Genomic DNA, 17,576 nt, shown 5'->3' with positions numbered 1-17,576 from the left:
AATGAAAGAATAGTTTAGAACCATTAATTAATCTGCATCATACATCACTACTACTTCATAAATTAAAAACAATTAGAGCTGAGCTGTTCACATGAAGACGTAAAAAAGTTGTAGATATTGAAATTCTCATGAATTAAAAAGTCTTATGCCTTTATCTATTTCACACAGGCGGATATTGCATGAATTTTTCTAATATTGATCTAAAAATAATTTTATGAGAGGGATTAGGTTTTGTTTGGAATTTTTTTTTTTTTTTTTGCTTTATAAAGTTATTTTTTAGTTTAATTTTTTTTAGAAGCGGGAAAAAACAATAATCTAAAGCTGATCCACACAAAGGCTTAATTTGATACCAAATTAAAATAGATATTTTTATCCCAAAAAATGATACCAAGTATTAGATCCTTTTCTCAATTTTCTTTTCCATATCAAATATATTTGCTATAATTAGTTAAAATAACCCAAGATAATAAAAAAGACAAATATAATCATAACAAATTTGGAGAAAAATTAGGTGATGAAAGGAAGATATTCTCATTAAATGGATTTATATATAATGTATTGCATTTATTTAAAATAAATTTAAAAGTTAAAAAATTAAATATCTTATTGTAGTTAATATTCTTCTTTCTTAGCTAATTTTGATATTTTTAGTAACAAACCAATTAAGCCAATTAAAATTTTCATGTAGACGATAGTGAAAAGTATGAACACCTTTAAAGAAAGTTTTAAAAAAGTAAAAAAAAAAAAAAACAAGCATCATATGGAATCAGCGATTATGATGAAGAACTGCAACGGGAATCTCGACGGCGAACTCGGTGTAACAGAAGACGGAAAGCATGGCGGAACTCCGGAGACAGCGAATGATAGAACCACGGCAGGACCATCGTCCTCCTTAGCTTCCTGGCCGGTTAGAACGAAGATCCCCGTAATCAGATTTCAGAAAGCAGTAAGTGATAGAGGGATTCTGATCATTTCAAGATAACTTTTAATTCATTTTCTGATCTTATTTATTATAAAACTTAATGTCGAATAAAAGCAGAGAAACTTAAACATAGAGAGATTTTCTGAGAATATAAACGACAAGAAAACTCAATTTTAGTTTATTGGTTTGTGATTTTCGATAATAATCAAGAAGTTTTGAGTTCGAGTCTTACATATATGACGTGTGTGTGAATTTGTCTTAATTGATCGAAATGTTCTTAAAAACAAACTAGGAGGGGAATTCGATACCTAAAGGAAAGGACAAAGGGGCTTGAGAAGGGGAGTTTGTTCCTTGCTGGAAGATTATACTTGTTGGGGATGAAAGTAAAACACCGCAATGAAACAAATAAAAAAAAACTAAAATATATTGGAAAATAAAAGACACTAGGATTTAACGTAGAAAAAAAGATGGAGTCTTCAAAACAATAGAGAAAGTCAAATATATATCACCAAGAGATGCCACACTTGAGAAAAAACGAGAAAGAAAATTGTTTAGTCGTTCACCTTGAAGCGTTGTTGCGCCAGTTTGCAGCGATGTGGTGCCAGTGTGGAGCGTTGCGGCGCTCAAACCTTTGATCTCGATCTGTCTAACAATGATGTGGCAATACATAAAGCTGTGACGTCAAATCTAGAGCATGGTAGCGCTTCGCTCTGTCATTTCTCCCAAAAAAACTCTATAGTGCCGGGGCGCTCGGGTATACAACGTCGATGCATGGTACACAATGTCGAATATTAATACAACAAACGAATTGATGTCCACGATAATAATACAACCCAATTGATCATCACAATTAGATTTTACATATCTATCATCCCTCGCATAAATATTTCTATTTGTGTTGATGGATACCTGCAAATAATGAGCATTTAATATTAAACAATACATAAATCCATACAAAAAAATTCATCAAAACAAGTAATTCCACATGCAAATTCATATAAAATTTTGTTTATATTATATTTTTTTCTGTGGTAAAAGTCTTATATTTGTTGCGTATGTTTTTTAAATAATTGAGATTGACCTAATAAAAAGCTATTTTAATAATCCTCTCTTTTAAAAAAAAAAATTTAATGACCTAAAATCAACGTGCAATTAAACTTGATCACAATGGCTCTCTCTTAATAATAATAATAATACTTTTATTAACTAACTTTACTGGCACATTATTTCACTCTTTTACGTTCTAATTGAGACATGACTGATCTTGATTTGTTGCCTGCCAGTCACAACCAATGTGTCTTATGTTCTAAATTTGCGTATATATATGAGTTTGACTTAATCAACTCAAAAATATCAAAAAAATATTCCGATGGAGCTTTTTTTTTTGGACTTTAAGTATGACTTTATTTGAGACAATTGTCTTAGTGTTTTCGAAAATAAATTTTTTGTAAAAAAAAAAATCAAAAACAATATAAAATTAGTAGTCAAAAGCTATTTAATGTAGACTGGATCGTTGGAAGAAGAGGATGCTTGAAGGATTTTTCAAGAGCAAGATAGCAAACCAAGCACTAAGCTTCAATTTATATAATATTCATCATATCACCTCCTTCCTCTTACACATCCCATATATATACTACTCAAGTAGAGAAAACCTAGAGAATACTAGAAGATTCTAGAAAACTTGTAAAAATCTATAGTAAGCTAGTCCTAAGGAAAAACTTAGGCTATAATGTTCCACATCATTCTCCCCTTGCGTTCAAAAAGATCGACTCCATTCGAAGCTCGTCATTGGGAGAGAGCTAGAGGTGGACATCCCAATTAACCAAATCCCTTGGTCGAATAAATGCATACCCATAAGGCCAGAAACTTCATAAACTTTAAACATGTTAACACTTTCTAGGTGGTCCAGAAGTTTTTTTGGCTTGGCATGATCCAAAATCAGGACATGCATATTGATAATGCCAAACAAGGGCACTTTCTTTAGCTTCAATGCTCGATCCATCTATTGTTTTAGTGTATAGCTACATGACAGGTTTAGCAATCGGCTTCCAGTCAAAGTCTAGCACGGGTACACATGTATCCCATTCCGACTCTTGATTTTGCCTCATAAAGAAGCCGTGTTAATCCCCAAGTGCAAGGTTGCTACAAGGTGAAAACTTTTCTTTACCACTAACAAGAAATACCAAGTTGTCTGGATCCCTACCCAAGCTATTGAAGTATTGAGGATGCTTATAACTTCAGGAGTAGGCTTCTTGCTGATAAATGTTTGAGACATCGTGATGCCATCATATTCTAGAAGGATAGTTCAGTTTTTGGTTCTATGGTATGTTGAAATAATATGCTCAACATGAAGTTTTTTAAATTGGGGTCAAGTGCATTAATGACCCGGAAGCCCAAACCAAAACCAATGTTTAAGCACCTCATCCTACCATGGTCTCAGTACGTCCTTCCCAAGTATGCCAATGTTGTATCCATTGGTTTGGGCTTCAAGGTCATTGCACTTGACCCCAATTTAAAAAAACTTTCTATTAAGCACATTGTTTCAGCATACCATAAAACAAAAAATTGAGCTATCCTTCTAGAATATGATGGCACCATGATGCCTCAAACATTTATACGCAAGAAGCCTACTCCTGAAGTTATAAGCATCCTCAATAACCTCGGTAGGGATCCAGACAACTTGGTATTTCTTGTTGGTGGTAAAGAATGGTTTTCACCTTGCAACAAACTTGCACTCTTTATGAGGCAAAATCAAGAGTCGGAATGGGAAACAAGTGTACCCATGCTAGACTTTGACTGGAAGCCGATTGCTGAACTTTTCATGCAGTCATACACTAAAACAACTGATGGTGGATCGAGCATAGAAGCTAAAGAAAGCGCCCTTGTTTGGCATTATCAATATTCATATCCTGGTTTTGGATCATGCCAACCCAAAGAACTTCTCGACCCCCTTCCTCTTACACATCCCACATATATACTACTCAAGTAGAGAAAACCTAGATAAACCTAGAAGATTCTAAAAAATTTGTAACAAACTATAATAAACTAGTCCTAAGAAAAAACTTCAGCTATAATTTTCCACATCACTATCCCAAATGAAACCTAAATTAAATTTATATACTTCTTATGAAACCAACACAATATCGTTTGATCGATAGCTAATAGACCAATACGAAATGAGTTATTTATAGCAATAATTTTATATTTTTTATAATTATCGATCATAACACATGAGAATTCCACAGCCGTCAAATGAGCGAGCAATTATTATGTCCGGTCAAATCCGAACGTATCCAAATATATACCGAGCAATACCGAGTGTTCAATACCGAGTTTTAGGTGATGTGGGGCATGATTATTAGTCTATAAACACGTTCGATGACCGGACCTAATAATTGCTCTAAATGAGCACCGTAACAAAATTCTAAATATATTACAAAGCCGAGCGTCCGATTGGAAGTTTGAACGGTAGCACGAGTGAATTATGCGCAGCGGCGAAAAGTCCACTAGAGATTCGGAATCTGTTAAGTAATTAGAGCCGTCCGATCGAATTAGAATATTCAATTCCCATTTCCCAAACTCCCCGCATGATTCGCTCATTGCGGATTCTCCTACCGTCGAAAATAACTCGCCGCGCCAACTCATGGTTCACACTAATCACCCCATCTCACCGTCGATACGCCGAACAAACAGATCCGACGGTCAAAATCAGTTCTCAAACGATTGGAGCAGGGAGATCAACTGCCACGTGTCTGTCAAATATTACTGGCACAGTGCTAGGTCACTCGGCGGCTCGCGTTGCTGTTATATATCCCTCGACCCTCGCTTATCTCGCGGTCCGAGAGTTTAAGCTTTCTTCGTCTCCCTTCTCCGGCGATAGTCGGAATCTCACCGGCGGATATTCTTCGGAGGTAGGCCGGCGTAATGCTCGCTTTTTGTCCGTTGGATTAACTCAAACATAAGCTATTTTCCACTTGATGCATGTTTCACTTGGATTCCCGTCGTCTTTTACTCTGAATTTTTTTCTATAATTTCAAGCGTTCCGTCTGATCTACACCCTTATTAGTTTCGTTATTTTTTTAATCTCATTCATGAATGATGCTGTTCTCGGCGTTTCGGATCCGGAATTCCTTGGATTCTAGCGTAATGGATCATTGCTTTTGAAATTTCTCTGACCTTTTACCACAGTAGATTTATCATATAAGCAATTTTTTTAAATGAATTTTGCATAAGGAATAGCTTGTTTTGATTTAGGGTTTTGGAGATTTATATTTTTTAATATTAAATGCTCATTATTTGCGGGCATTCATCAAAACAAAACGGAATAGTTAAGCGAATGATGATAGATATAATGCTCCGTTCCCGCAGAGGAACACACTCCCCTTCCACGGCCTCTTTGCCCTTTCCTTTAGGTAACGAAATCCCCTTCTTGTCGTTTATATTCATCGAAAGTCTGTTTAAGTTTCTCTGCTTTTATTCGAGAAGAGGTTTTATGATTTAATAAATAGAATCAGAAAATGAATCTCAAATTCTCTTGAAATGATCAGAATCCCTCTATCACTTATTGGTTTCTAAATCTGATCATCGATTCGTCTTTTTTTTTTTTTTTTGGTTCGAAAAGACGCCGTTGAAATCGATTAACGATGGGAACTGGAGGAGATGCCGGTGGAACAGCAGCAAGGAGGCGGGGGTGTTCGTGCACGAAAGATGATTTCCTACCAGAGGAATCCTTCCAGAGTTGGGAGAATTACGGGCGCGCGCTGAGGGAAACGGGGATGCGCCTGCGAGATCGGGTCTTAACGAGATCATTGGAGAAGAGCGAGCTTACAGAGGTGAGGGCACGAAGCGGGCACGAGATGAAGAAGAATCTTTCTTGGTGGGATCTCATCTGGTTCGGAATCGGCGCTGTCATCGGAGCCGGGATCTTCGTTCTCACCGGCCAGGAAGCCAAGGAGGAGGCTGGTCCTGCCGTGATTCTATCATTCGCTGTCTCCGGCGTTTCCGCCATGCTTTCCGTCTTCTGTTACACCGAGTTCGCTGTCGAGATTCCCGTTGCAGGTATTCTTCTTAATTGCTGATGCCATACGATGCTTATTTTTTTTTAGTATTTCTTAACTTTTTTGCTTATAACTTCCAATTCCTTTTTCGGCACCTACTATTTCTTTTATCTTCTTTTTTTTTTTAATTTTTTTGACACTTTGCTTTCAAGGTGTTCATACTTGTCATTATCGTTTACATGAATATTTTAATTTGCTTAATTGGTTTGTTACTAAAAATATCAAAATTAGTTAAAAAAAACAATATTAACTACAATATAATATTTACACAGCTCACCTTGGCCTGTTGGTTGAGAGCTTTTGCTTCAACTAAGAGGTCCTGGGTTCGAGTCTTTGTGTATGCGTGGTGTGTGTGAGTTTGCCTTAATTGACCTAAATGTCCCAAAAAAACTACAATAATATTTAATTTTTAAACTTTTGAATATATTTAAAATAAATGCAGTACATATATATTAATTTATCTAAAAAAAACTTAAAATTTATAAATACATTTAATGAGAATATCTTCACTTAATTACCTATTTTTTCTTCAAATTAGTTAGGATTATATTTTTCTTGCTTTTGTCATTATCTTGAGCTGTTTGATGGAAAGTTGTAAATAACTTATTATAGTAAATATATTTGATATGGATAATTTTTTAGAAAAGAATCTAATTGGTAATTATTATTAAAGAATCAAAATAGTCTTAATTGCATAAAAAATATTAAATTGGTCTTTGAATATTTAAATAAGAATCAAATTAATCTTTCTCATAAAATCATGTAAATTATTATTTAAAAAATCAAAAGATGAAGATGAAACTTTTAATATTTGGAGAGTCTAATCAAATTTATACATGAAAGTTCTTCACTAATCATATAATTTAGTGATGTTTTATCTTCTATTTTACATATGATTTCACATAATTTACTAAATTTGTTTAATTTTTTCAATTATCTCTTTTAATACCTTGTTTTGTTATAAGTGTTGAAGTTTTTTTTTTGGAATTAAGATAAATTACTTACACCGGAAGATTGAAGTGCAAAGCTATAATTAATAAAAATTTCATCGCATTTCCTCCCGTGTGAAACTGATAAAGGCTTAGGACTTTTTAATTCATGAGCATTTCAATTTCTACAACTAGGCCCACTTGTAGCGTTTGACGACTCTGGGTCTTCATGTGCACAGCTCAGCTCTTATTGTCTTTAGTTAATTCAGTAGTGGTCCGGCGTCCATAACCATTCGGCGCGTTGACGTTTGATAGGATTAATTAATGGTTCGACTGTTAGAAGTTAAAGCACATTTAATGTGCCTAATATTCTTTCATTTCTTTCAAATTGTCTTTCTCGATCACTATGCTTTTACGTTTTAGTTATTGACTAATCTGCTTCTTGAATGCTTCTACTTAGAGAGCGAGAGAAGGGGCGGGGAGAAAGAAAGAGAGGGAGAATAGATTTTGGAGAAAAATAAAAATAAAATTTTATTCAATTTTTTTCCCAATTTTACATAAAATTCAAATATTTACTTTTATAACAATAAGAAACAGGTAAGATAAACCTAAAGAATAAAATAGCTAAAATTATACAAAAATACAACATAATATATCATTTACGTGATGCCACTCATTTTGATAGATTAGTTAAGAGTTTGACTATCAACTAAGAGGTTTTGGATTTGAGTCTTGCACATACGATATGTGTGTGAGTTTGCTTTAATTTACTCTAAATGTTAAAAAAAATCACTTGCATGTTTAAATATTCAGGATATAAAACAAGAAAATTTCATGGCCAAGTTTTATATAATTTTTTTTTGCAAATGAATATAATATGTTCATATATAAAAATTATTAATATTCTCTTTAATTAATGATGATTATAATATAAAATTTAAAGCATAGCATAGGTCTTTTGTGGTTGTAAACTTGTAAAAGATTAATATTATATTGGTCTTATATGATTTTAGTTGATAATTTCATAGAAATATTGGAGATTGATGATTAGGCAATTGAGACAAACTCGTAAAGGTATCGCATACGTAAGATTCAAATCTAGAACATTTTAGTTAATAGTCAAAACTCTCAATTAATTGATTAATATGAGTTGCTTCACACAAGTGATTATATTGTATTTTAGTACAGTTTTAGCTATTTTGTTGTTTGACTTATCTTGCATGCTTCTTAGTGTTATAAGTGGAGATTTTAATTTTATGTAAAAAAAAGGGGAAATTTTGAATAAAATTTTTCATATAAATTGAAAATATAAAAAATGAAGATATAATTCAAAACAAAATCTTGTATTTTATAATAATAGATAAATTGAAAATTATTACAAGCTTATTAATTTATTTTGTATCTTTTGATAATGTTGCATTACAACCTCATTAAGAATCAAATCGAATATATCTTTTTTAATGTAAGGTACTAAATAATTATTGAGTCAATCATCACTCATCATATTATACAATCAATCTTTGATAATCTTCATTGCAAAAATTGCTCTATTCATTGTAGAAATAGCAACTGGTAAAGTTAATGTTAAACTAATTTGTCTATAAACTAGAAGATACATACGATTCTTCTTAACCTTAACAATTTGCTTTAAAGCTCAACAATAATATTTAGAGAGGAGAACTCATCATTGATATGCATATTAATGATATAAGTAGATAATTGACTTTTAAAAACCACAAAGTAATGATAAAAAAATCACTTTGGAATAATTTTGCTATACATATCAACTTTTCTCATCATAAGTTTTGAAGAAATCAATTGAATTTAATCATGTCATACAAAGAAGAATCATGAGGAGAATTTTCTCGATTAGTTGACCCGAATTACTCGTCATATCCACGAAATGATAATTCTTTGTGTAAAAGAAATTGAACACAATCAACTACAACATTTGACATGACATTGCAATCTTTTTTGTTCTTCTCATCTTTGATCAACCATAACGTCGTAAGTTTGTGTTCGTGATTTTTCAATAAATCTTTACATTTTTGTCTTATCTTATTATGGTCACTATCATACTCTCCAACATAAGTACATGACTATGTAATTTTTCTTTCTTCTTTCAATTTCTAAACCCTTCTCGAATAAATGACTCTTCACCAACTTGGCCTTTCATAATTTTTTATTGGGACTTGAATATTTAGCAGTAAAGATAAGAAACATTTTTTTGCATGTTGTACTCTAGCAAATTAGTATATTCTTCAAACGATTGATAACTTCTTGATTGATGGGTCTCTTCAAAAGATAAGTTCTTCAAACTTTGTCCCTATCATTTACATCCTAAGTTTATATTGAAGGTTCGAGTCTAAGATCAGCTAGGAGATCGGTCGAGTCAATCTCTACATACTATTTTCTCTTTAAATAACATTTCATCTATTAAGTCCTAAAAATATATTTAGGATCAAATTGAACACGAGTATATATTATAAAAAGCAAGTGCATAATCAATGTTTTTTTTTTTCCTGCAACATTTTGTTTAAAATAATTTCTGCAAAGACTTTTTAAGTAGAAAGATTTTATGATTATTATTAGTGGTTTATTTCCTGCAACATTTTATTTAAAATAATTTCCTGCAACATTTTGTTTAATATGTTTTTTTTAACAACATTTTGTTTAAAATAATTTTGGTTTTCCTAGTGATATTTTTGAAAAAAATATGATTATGGTGATATAGCTGAAATTGTTTAATTTAATTTTTTCAAAAAAAATATGATTAAATAGTTATCTTTAGTCAGAAGAATTTTTAGCCACATAAATAATAATCCGTCTTGAAAGAAATGATATACAATAAATGTTATAATAGATAATTAACTTATATTACCCTTTTAACCAAAAATGTGGTTAAAAAAAACTAAAATGCAAGTGCATAATCAATTTAAGTATATCATTCTATTTGTTAGAAAAGCTATTTCAAATGAAATCTTAATCATATTTAATACCAAAAAAATAAGAAAACACTGATTTATTTCAACTTTTCAGTAAACACTAAACATAAAAAAAAGAACACAGATACATAGAAATTTATGAAACAAAAAACATGCCTGAAAATAGATTTTTTAAACAAAAACAAACAGATTTATTTCAAGGCTATTTAGTGATTATTGAAACAAGAACAAACACATTTTTGAAAAAATACAAGTCACTCATCAAAGATTGGAGAAGCTCATGAATAGACGTCGGCTACGAACACTATTTTGTCAAGGTCGAGTTGCTGCCTACAAATGTGCTGCACTAAAAAGTGAAGCCGTTCGTGGTCGAGTCAAAATTATTTTTCATCTGTATGAGGCTTACAGACTGTAGAAATACAGGATTTGAGAGAGAGAGCGCCGGTCACGGCGGGAAGAAGATGATGTGAAAAAGAGAACTTCTTGTTATGTCCTTCATCATTATTACATGGACATATATATAAGAGTTAACCAAGCATAAGTGTACACGTGTCCATCCGATAATTGGTTTGTGTAGAAGAGTAATTAAGCTAATTTAATTGCTGTGCTTAATGCTCTAATAGCCCCCCGCAAACGAATGGGTCAGGAGTGATCGTGAGTTTGTCCCGAAGCATTTTAAATCGGTGTGTGGACAGAGGTTTCGTCAGCAGATCGGCGAGCTGATCCACGGTTTTGATGGGAAGAAGACGAATGTGGTTGTTGTTGAGGTTCTCGCGCAAGAACCGGTGATCGATCTCGATGTGCTTTGTTCTCGCGTGGAACACCGGGTTGTTTGCGAGGGCGATCGCCGAGGTGTTGTCGCAGTGGAGCTTGACATGCTGGTTGTGCTCGATGTGGAAGTCAGTGAGCAGCCGCTTGAGCCAGATGGTGTCGGCGGCGAGGGCTCGATACTCGGATTCAGTTGACGAGCGACACACGGTGGTTTGCTTCTTGACAGCCCATGACACAAGTGTGCTGCCGAGAAACGAACAGTAACCAGAGGTGGATTTGCGGGTGACAGGGTCGCTGGCCCAGTCGGCGTCGGAGTACGTTCGTAGCCGAAGATCCGATTTTGTGATCGGAAGACCGAAGTGTGTTGTTCCTTTGATGTAACGGAGCAGCTTCTTTAGGATGTGAAGATGGATGGGCTGTGGATCGTGCATATGCTGGGATAGGTTGTTGACGGCGTAGGCGATGTCCGGCCTGGTGATGGTGAGATACTGTAGCACGCCGGTAAGCTTCCTATACAAGGATGGATCATCCAGATTAGAGTCGATAGGGAAGTCTATTGGGAGCTTGGTGCAGGACGGATTAGATGTGGGGTTACATTGCACTAATTTAGACTGCTGAATTATGGAGGAGGCATATGCGTGCTGAGATAGAAAATACTTATCTGGGTGTTTTTGAATTTTGATGCCCAGGAAGTGATTTGCATCACCTAGGTGTTTCAGGGCGAAGGTAGTGTGGAGCTTGTTGAGGAAGACGGAGATTGCTGCCTCGTCGTTGCCCGTGACGAGTATATCGTCGACGTAGACGAGAAGGAAGATTTTAGAGGTTCCCATGCACAATGTTAACAGGGAGGGATCAGACTTGCTGTGTTGGAAGCCGAGTTTGGTGATGTAGCTGGAGAATGTAGTGTACCATTGTCGAGGTGCCTGTCGCAGATCGTATTTGGCTTTGCGCAGAAGACAAACATGGTGCGGATGAATGGAATCCTCGAAGCCTTTTGGCTGCTTCATGTAGACCGTGTCGTCCAGATTGCCGTGAAGAAAGGCGTTCTCGACGTCTAGCTGATGAACCTTCCAGTCATTGTATAGCGCGACGGTGAATAGAACGCGGATCATGGGGAGCTTGGCGATAGGACTGAAGGTTTCCACGTAGTCAAGCCCGAGCTCCTGCTGGTTTCCAAGCGTCACCAGTAGTGCTTTGAAACGTGCTACGGAGCCATCGGAGTGGAACTTCCGTCGAAACGTCCATTTGCACCCCAGTACTGGTGTATTGGGAGGCGGCGGGACAAGTTGCCAGGTTCCCTGTCTTTGCAGGGCGAAGAACTCTGCCGCCATCGCTTGTCGCCAGTCGAAGGATTTATTTGCCTCAGTGTAGCTTGTGGGATCGGTAGATGTGGCTTCACTATGAATGAGGTTAAGTCTGGTGTGAGGTTTCCGGTTTGAGCCCGAGTGATCATATGGTGCCTTGTAGCTGGACGTTATGGTGCTGGAGTCGGCAGTGGAAGCTGAGCGAGGAGGAGAGGACTGCCGAGAGCCGGTTCTGGGAGAATTGGGTGCCGGTTGTCTAGGAGTGGTGGTTGTGCATTTTGGTATTGGATTTACGGACACCGGTATGAGCATAGATGGTGGGAGCTCATGATGATCCGGCGGTTGCGAGATGGTCGATTGAGTAAATGGAAAGGATGATTCTATGAATCTCACGTGTCTTGATATGAGAATTCTGTTGGTTAGTCTATCTAGACATTTGTACCCCTTCTGATTTTCAGGATAACCGAGAAAGATGCACGAGATAGAGTTAGGCTGAAGTTTATTGTGAGCGTGGCTTGGAAGCAGGGGGAAACATTCGCAGCCGAATGTCCGGAGATGGGAGTAGTCTGGAGTGCGTTGAAACATAAGCTGCAGGGAGAAACATTGTTAGTGGTGGGTGTGGGCATGCGGTTGATCAAGTATACAGCGGTGGTGACGGCGTCCGGCCAGTAGGTAATTGGCATTGAGGCGGTATGAAGCAAAGTTCGGGCCGTGTCAACAATGTGACGATGCTTCCTTTCAGCGAGACCATTCTGCTCGGGCGTGTATGGGCAGGAGCGTTGATGTTGTATTCCTCTGTTCTGAAGAAATTCGTCGAAGATCTTATTAACGAATTCCCGGCCGCCGTCTGTGCGGACGGCTTTGATATTCTTGCTCGTTTGTCTTTCAATGAAGATAATAAAATTAATAAAGATTCGTGAAACATCATATTTAAGTGAGAATGGAAAAATCCAACTAAAGCGAGAAAAATCATCTGTTATTAAAAGATAATAGCGAAGCCCCTAATGTGAGGAGGCCGGAGAGGATCCCCATACATCGAAGTGAAGAAGAGATAGAGGAGTGTTTGTTCTACTATCAGAGTTAGAAAATACAAGCTTGTGACTTTTATAAGAAAAGCAAGAAACACAATTGGGAGAATTGAGCGTAATTCGCAGTGAAGGATTGCTGTTGGAGATCGTGGTTAGGATGCGGCGATGAGGATGCTCAAGTCTTGCGTGCCAGTTTGGTTGCGGCGAATGTACTGTGGAAAGAGCTTGCTTCGCTTGTTTTTTATTCTTGATTGAGATCGGGTACAAGCCGTTCTTACATGAACCGCGAAGCAGGACCTTGTGCGTCTGCGCATCCTTACACATGAAACCGTTAAGATCAAAAGTAATGGCAATGTTGTTGTCACGAACGAGATTAGAGACATAAATCAAATTGTAAGAGATGGAGGGAATGTGAAGAAGACGGGATAGAGATAACATAGGATCCGGGGTTGGAAGAATTCCATTGCCTGAGTGAGCGATCAGAATGGATCTTCCATTCCCAACTGTTATTTGATCCGATCCGCGGTAGTACAAGGCGTTACTGATATTGTCCGAGGTATGAGTCATATGCGAGGATGCGCCGGAGTCAAGATACCAGTTGGTGGAATTCGACTCTGGTGCGGCGAGAAGAGCTTGTCCATTGTTGCCTGAGGACTGGACAGAAGGGGGAGTGTAATTGGCATTGGCCGATGCCAGCATACGTCCGCTGTGTGGCCGCGTTTGGTACAGATTTGACATTGTGGCAGCGGCTTTGAACCTGTTTTAGGAGAAGTGGTGTTGTTCGATTGTGAGCGAGAGCGCCAGCGACGTCCTCTGCCCCTCATAGTATAGAGGGCAGCATTTGTGTCGGGAAGAGATGAATAGCGCTGATTGTCCGCTCGCAGATGGATTTCTTCTGTAATGAGCATTGCGTAGAAACTGTCTAGCGAGAGTGGGGATTGTATATAACGGATTGACGTCTTGAACGACTGGTAGGATTGCGGTAGTCCGTTTAGGATGTAAATGATGATGTCCTCGGTGTCTAAGGTAGACCAGGCGGAGGTGATTTGATCGACGAGTTTCTTGATGTCCGTCAAGTAGTCCTGCATCGATAGATTTCGCATTGAGATGTTATGAAGCTCATTCTTGAGCTGAGTTACCTTCGATCTGTTGGAAGATTGGAAGCGGGATTGAAGTGCCGCCCATATCTCCTGTGTCGATTCAAGATGCATCACGAACGGGATCACCGGAGCAGAAATTGTATAACAGAGTGCAGCGGCAAGATTCTGATCGGTGATAAGCCATTTGTGCGATTTTGGATCAAGATTTGACGAGTCTTGAGTTTCGGAGGAGGAGTTGGATTCCGGTGATGGTTCAAGAAACTGGGAGAATCCGTTGGCTTTGAACAATTTCAGGATCTGATTACACCATACTGGATATTTATTCGGTGACAGATGATGAGGGACAAGAGATTTGAGATTTGCAAGAATGAATTTCAGAGATGGGTAAAGAAAATTTGTATCAGAGGAATCATCTTGCGACGGAGAAGGGCTAAGAGCCGTCGCCGGCGGGGTTTGCGTCGCCATTGGAGATGGTCCGGAGGAGCGTCCTTCGTCTGATACCATGTAGAAATATCGGATTTGAGAGAGAGAGCGCCGGTCACGGCGGGAAGAAGATGATGTGAAAAAGAGAAATTCTTATTATGTCCTTCATCATTATTACATGGACATATATATAAGAGTTAACCAAGCATAAGTGTACACGTGTCCACCTGATAATTGGTTTGTGTAGAAGAGTAATTAAGCTAATCTAATTGCTGTGCTTAATGCTCTAATACATACAATTAGGGCAAAAAAGGGGGCAAAATAAAGAGGGGGGAGCAAATTACTTATATAATCTCTCTTATAATTTTTTTTTTTGGGGAAGCAATTGCCCTTTGATCAGAACTTGATTTCGTCTGTTATTATGAAATGCATAATTTTATATTTAAAATAAAATAAAATAAAATTTGAACAACTATATTTATTGAAAAGCATGCTAAATAATTAAAATAATTATTCTTCTAATAAAAATTTCTATAATGAATAATTGCCCATCATAAACTCTTTCTGATTCCACCACTAGGTTATGCCTGTTGAGTAACAACAGCACATAAGACTCTGGCCGGGGGGATAATTGTTCCAACTAATGAGTAATTTTTAATTTTAGAATTAAGTTCACTATCTCACTTGTATGAACTTGACATGTTTGGATTAACTTATATTCAATTCAATAATTTTAAACTTTGAAGAGAGTTTCTTATGAATCCTCCTCATTTACCTCAAAGCAACATCACCAGAAGGCAGAGGAGCTTCAATTTCCCATTGAATAGATCGTTTGCAGGCACGTCAATTTCTGAAATTGCAATATAGAACTATATGCGCTAGGCTCTATTTGATTAGAGGAAATGAAATTGAAAAAGATGAAGAAATTGATTTGTAATTAGTGTTCACCTGCAATTTTTTTTCAGAAAATTAAGATTAAATCCTAAGCCGATTATGACTTCCCTTCTATGCTTTCTGTTCTTCCTTTAAATTAAATGCTCAATTAACACATGCAGACTCTCTAACGCAGGGGGCTCCTTCGCTTACCTTCGGGTGGAGCTGGGCGACTTCATGGCCTTCATCGCCGCCGGCAACATCCTCCTCGAATACGTCATCGGTGGCGCAGCCGTTGCCCGTTCATGGACCTCATACTTCGCCACCCTTCTCAACCACCACCCCAACGACTTCCGCATCCACGCCACCTCCCTCTCCGCCGACTACTCCCGCCTCGACCCCATCGCCTGCGTCGTAATCGCCGTCGTCTGCATCGTCGCCGTCGTCTCCACCAAAGGCACATCCCGGTTCAACTACATCGCCTCCATCGTCCACCTCGCCATCATCCTCTTCATAATCATCGCCGGACTCACCAAGGCCAACACCCACAACCTCACCCCCTTCACCCCCTTCGGCACCCGCGGGATCTTCTCCGCCTCCGCCGTCCTCTTCTTCGCCTATGTCGGCTTCGACGCCGTCTCCACCATGGCGGAAGAGACTAAGAACCCGGCCAAGGACATACCCATTGGACTCGTCGGCGCCATGTCGATCACCACCGCCTGTTACTGCCTCCTAGCTTTGGTTCTCTGTTTGATGCAGCCGTACACCAAAATCGACCCCGACGCTCCCTTCTCGGTGGCGTTCTCCAATGTCGGCATGGATTGGGCTAAGTACATTGTGGCCTTCGGCGCGCTCAAAGGCATGACCACCGTCCTCCTCGTCTCCGCCGTGGGGTAAGCCATACTACATCGTTCTGCTAAAATCGTTTATTAAAGTACTTATATTTAAAATATTTATTATTTTATTTAAAATTGCTTTCATTTTAATTTTGAATCACATATTAAAATGTGATTAATCTTTTTTTTTTAATATAAAAATGATTTTTTGCAGTCAAGCGAGGTACCTCACACACATCGCTCGCACCCACATGGTCCCTCCATGGCTGGCCAACGTCCACCCACGCACTGGCACCCCCATCAACGCCACCATCGTCATGCTCATCGCCACTGCCGTGATCGCCTTCTTCACCAGCCTCGGCATCCTCTCCAACCTCCTCTCCATCTCCACCCTCTTCATCTTCATGCTCGTCGCCGTCGCTCTCCTCGTCCGCCGCTACTACGTCTCCGGCGAAACCACCTCCGCCAACCGCAACAAGCTCATCGCCTACCTTCTCCTCATACTCTCCTCCTCCGTCGCCACAGCTCTGTACTGGGCGTTGAGCAAGAAGGGTTGGGTGGGTTACTTGGTCACAGTGCCGGTTTGGTTTTTATCCACTCTGGGGCTGCACTTGACGGTGCCGCAGGCGAGGAAGCCGAGGTTGTGGGGAGTGCCGTTAGTGCCATGGCTTCCGTCAGCGTCGATCGTTATAAACATATTTCTGTTGGGATCTATTGACGGGCTTTCGTTCGCGAGGTTTGGGGTGTGGACGGTGCTGTTGCTGGTTTATTATTTCTTTTTGGGGCTCCACGCTTCCTATGATACTGCTAAGGCTGCAGATTTGAGCAGGGAGGCAACGAAGATAGAGGAGGGAAACGGCGGTGCGGCCATGGAAGGCCACCCCGCCGGAGCATGATTGCGGGGCTTTAGTAACTGTAATTATGATTAATGTAAGGAAGATGGAAGCGCGTTGTGGTTGGCTGATTATTATTTATGAAATGGATGAAATGGGCAAGTTTTATATTATTGTTGTTGGGAAATGTTGGTGCTTGAATTTAATATAAAGAAAGAAATTTGTTTAAAAATTAAGTGTAAATGTGTGCAGTGTTTTCAGAGTATGAAAATGGAGAATATATATGTTCATCATTAAAATTCTCTCTCTCTCTCTCTTCTCACGGCGAATTATTATGTCCGGACATCCAATCCAGACGCATCATGTCACGTAAATACATCGGGATCTGATGTATTTGGGTGATGTGGCTCGTCCGAATTGTTGTCCGGATGAATCCAGACACCGGACATAATAATTTTCTCTCTCTCACTCACAAATTTTCTTTTATGCTGAAATATATCCTTTACCTAAAAGATTACGCATTTTTTTTACCTGTATTGATTGTTTAACCAAAAT

At 38.2% G+C, this 17,576-nt stretch overlaps 1 protein-coding gene across 1 annotated transcript; it reads left to right on the top strand.

The window, feature by feature from the left end:
- The first annotated feature begins 4,751 nt into the window (after positions 1-4,751).
- On the top strand, positions 4,752-17,257 carry LOC110099727 (cationic amino acid transporter 1). Its single transcript, XM_020826975.2, has 4 exons — positions 4,752-4,833; positions 5,544-5,980; positions 15,549-16,245; positions 16,403-17,257. Exons 2-4 carry the CDS (start codon positions 5,566-5,568, stop codon positions 17,082-17,084), a joined length of 1,794 nt encoding a protein of 597 aa, XP_020682634.1. The 5' UTR covers positions 4,752-4,833; positions 5,544-5,565; the 3' UTR covers positions 17,085-17,257.
- The last annotated feature ends 319 nt before the right edge of the window (positions 17,258-17,576 follow it).

Source organism: Dendrobium catenatum, unplaced genomic scaffold (genome assembly GCF_001605985.2).
Source record: "Dendrobium catenatum unplaced genomic scaffold, ASM160598v2 fragScaff_scaffold_253, whole genome shotgun sequence".
Taxonomy (NCBI): domain Eukaryota; kingdom Viridiplantae; phylum Streptophyta; class Magnoliopsida; order Asparagales; family Orchidaceae; genus Dendrobium; species Dendrobium catenatum.
The sequence above is the reverse complement of the archived record's forward strand: the minus strand, read 5'-3'. Positions and strand labels throughout refer to the sequence as shown.